The sequence below is a fragment of the Meleagris gallopavo genome, chromosome 4 (assembly GCF_000146605.3).
Source record: "Meleagris gallopavo isolate NT-WF06-2002-E0010 breed Aviagen turkey brand Nicholas breeding stock chromosome 4, Turkey_5.1, whole genome shotgun sequence".
Classification (NCBI taxonomy): Eukaryota; Metazoa; Chordata; class Aves; order Galliformes; family Phasianidae; genus Meleagris; species Meleagris gallopavo.
In genome coordinates this window covers 70,320,059-70,322,899 of record NC_015014.2, presented here as the reverse complement: position 1 = coordinate 70,322,899, position 2,841 = coordinate 70,320,059, and the positions used below count along the sequence as shown (strand labels likewise).

The following is a 2,841-nucleotide window of genomic DNA, read 5'->3' as shown; positions in this document are numbered from 1 at the left end:
ATTCATCAGAGACCTACCCTGCCATGTACATGTCACACCACTCCAGTGCGACAGAATGAAACAGTTCCAGGAGAGACGATCCCACCTGGACAGCCATTTCTGCAGGGTGGCACAGCTCTCCCAGGGTTAGATTTGGCATTGGAAAGCCTTCCATTGCCTCTTGAAAACCAGATTGGCAATAACAGAACACCTTTAGCTGGAGACACTTCCTGAGTTCCCAGTTTTCAACATGACAAATCTCCATGTGAATCTCTACCTAGAGCACACCTGCCCCATGGAGTCAGCCTGCATCTCTGCTTCTTCCTCAGCTTCTTCTGCAGATGGGATTTATGCCATTGGCATCTCATGGAAACTGGAGAAAAGTTGTTATTTTTGCATGGTGCAAGGCACTGTACAAATGTAGAACGCGGGAAAACCAGAAGAGGTCAGCTGGTGCTGAGTGAATCAGCAACCACTCACATTTTTCTTGTATTTATTTTTATCAGAGAGAAAGGGCTTTTGTTCCTGAGGCTGTCTATAGTACTGCTGATATTTGCTCCACTACCTTCCTGTGATTGTAAAACTTCCCTTCTCTATGGGGGCAAAGCATTCAGCAAATCCTCTTTTTCAAAACAGAGATCAGATATATCAGCAGGCACAAAATGAATTGTGAATTGAGTTTAGATCTCCTCCTCTGCAGGGGACTTTTGGTCTGCTAAACTTTCACACTTGATAGCCAAAATCTGCTTGTGATTAAAGGAGAAAATGAAAAGCAGACGGCCGAGGTGAAAGGTACAGACTGCTCCTTTTTACTGCCTGGGTTATGAAAAGGGTTGGTATGTTGGACTGCACTGCTGTGCAAGGGCAGTGCCTGAAATGTATACCCAGTGCAACCAAGTTATGTGTAGTCTTCACTGTGACTTCACTTCAGAACTGCCCTCAAACTCAGGTCTCTATCAGCTAAAATTCAGAACACATTAAAGCAGTTGTACAGACAGTACATTCTATCTTCAGTGGATGTTTGCAAATATTCAGCACTGGTTGCCCTATAAGAAACATTTTGCAGGGCCTGGGACATCTCAGCAAGAAGGAAATTGGTGAGGCACTGGCAGGGGCTGCCCAGAGATGTGGTAGATAGCCTGTCCCTGGATACAATCAAGGTCAGACTGTATGGGGCTCGTAGCACCTGATGGAGCTGTAGGTGTTCCTGTTCATTGCATGGGGTTTGGACTAGATGGCCCTTGAAAGTCCCTTCCAACACAAGCAATTATCTGATTCTATGAAATGCCATCTTCAAGAGTAGCTAAAAGCAGCACAAGGACAAGAAACCTGTAGGAAAGGAATCAGGGGAGGAGAGTGTCATTTGGTGTTGAAGGAGCTACATCTGCAAACCCCAACATGTCTCATACGGGCAGCAGGAGCTTTTTGGTCTGTTTGTTGGAAGGAAGGGACTAAGTCAAGAAGAAAATGACACTGTAGAGAAGCTCAGAATTTTTTTTCTGATTTCAGAGAATGAAAGGATGATGTTTCCAGACAGTGTTGATTAAAAGTCATATTCAAGCCTTCTAGCTACAGGATGCAACCTTAGTTTCTTTATAGGGAGCTACGGCAAGAAAGCAGATTAATAAGTGTCCTGAATTGTTCATCACGCTCTTAACTTCAGCCACTATGATGGATAAGCACCTACTGAGGCACTGTGGCCTGAAACTTGGTCTTTTCATACTGCTTTCATATACAGAGTCATCAAAAGAAGAGTGAAACAGAAAGAATCAAACTTGAGAGTGAGGCATACTACAGTCCTGTCCCCACTTCAAGAGAAGGCACCTAAGACCATGGGTGCAGCACATTGTGGAGAAGAGCTCTGGTATGTGGTGAACTGACTGAAGCACCGACATTGGTAATCAGAGGTAAAGAGGTGGTGGGGCACAAGGTTCCAGCCTTACCTTACTCCTTTCCAAACCTTCCTCTTGGTTCTCTTCTCTCATCTTTGCCATGCACTGAGATCAGGTTGGGACTTGTGCTCTACGTGGGCCCAGCAGCTGCTTCTCAGCACAGCAGACTTTAAACCGGGAGCTAAGGAATCCCTACCATCCGTCCCTGTTTCAAGTCTTATCACATCCCTGAAGCAGCATTTTCAGTTCGGGGGTTGAGGCATAGGCCAAAATACAAGGGTGGGTGGGAAGTTTGGATTGTATGAGTGCAGTGAACCTTTGCTTTGACTTTTGTGCTCGGCATCTACTGCCAAAAGGCATGAATAATGTTTTTGACTGAGTTATAAACACAGCAAGACCTTGAAGAAACAAGTTGTTTCCCGCTGGCTGGTGAATGTTTTTGGAGTAACTTGCAGCTGGGCCTAGCAGCCCCGGACCAGGAGCTTTCAGCTGGTTGGAATCAAACTCAAGACTGATGTATACCCATAGTCCTATCCTTGCTTCAAGAGTGGGATCTCATGGTGACACAGGATATCTCTCCAGCTCTTTTTTTCAGTTGTGGGGAAGTTAAGCATGTTGAACTGCTGTTTTCACAGGCTGCCTGACATGCACAGCCCAAGAGATTCTACCATGAGGATCAGATAGACACATTTTTTGAGTCAGTAGATGAAGCAGTGAGAAATTATTAAGAGGATTAGCTGCTGGTCCAAATGTATGTCTGCTAGAGCAGCCAAAATACTGCTAGATTCAGGAAGAAAAAATGTATTAGTTCATGCACTTTGTTTTGTGTTCTCTATAGTAATTTCACAAGTGAGGGTCTCAGAGTTCATGGGAGCGTTAAGTCAGTGCAAAATCAAAATGGTGGGTTCCTTTAGCAGACCTTAGGAGAAAAATGGGAGGGGAAAAATGGGATGGGAGGGGAGGGGAGGGG

The 2,841-nt window shown here is 45.1% G+C and overlaps 1 protein-coding gene across 1 annotated transcript in view; it reads left to right on the top strand.

Annotated features, from left to right (window-relative positions):
• Positions 1 to 1,811: 1,811 nt before the first annotated feature.
• Positions 1,812 to 2,841, top strand: part of LOC100546553 (transforming acidic coiled-coil-containing protein 3-like) — an 11,116-nt gene continuing 10,086 nt past the window's right edge. The window contains exon 1 of the mRNA XM_010710674.3: positions 1,812 to 1,843. Coding sequence (XP_010708976.1) covers positions 1,812 to 1,843 — 32 coding nt within the window. The remainder of the gene's footprint in view (positions 1,844 to 2,841) is intronic.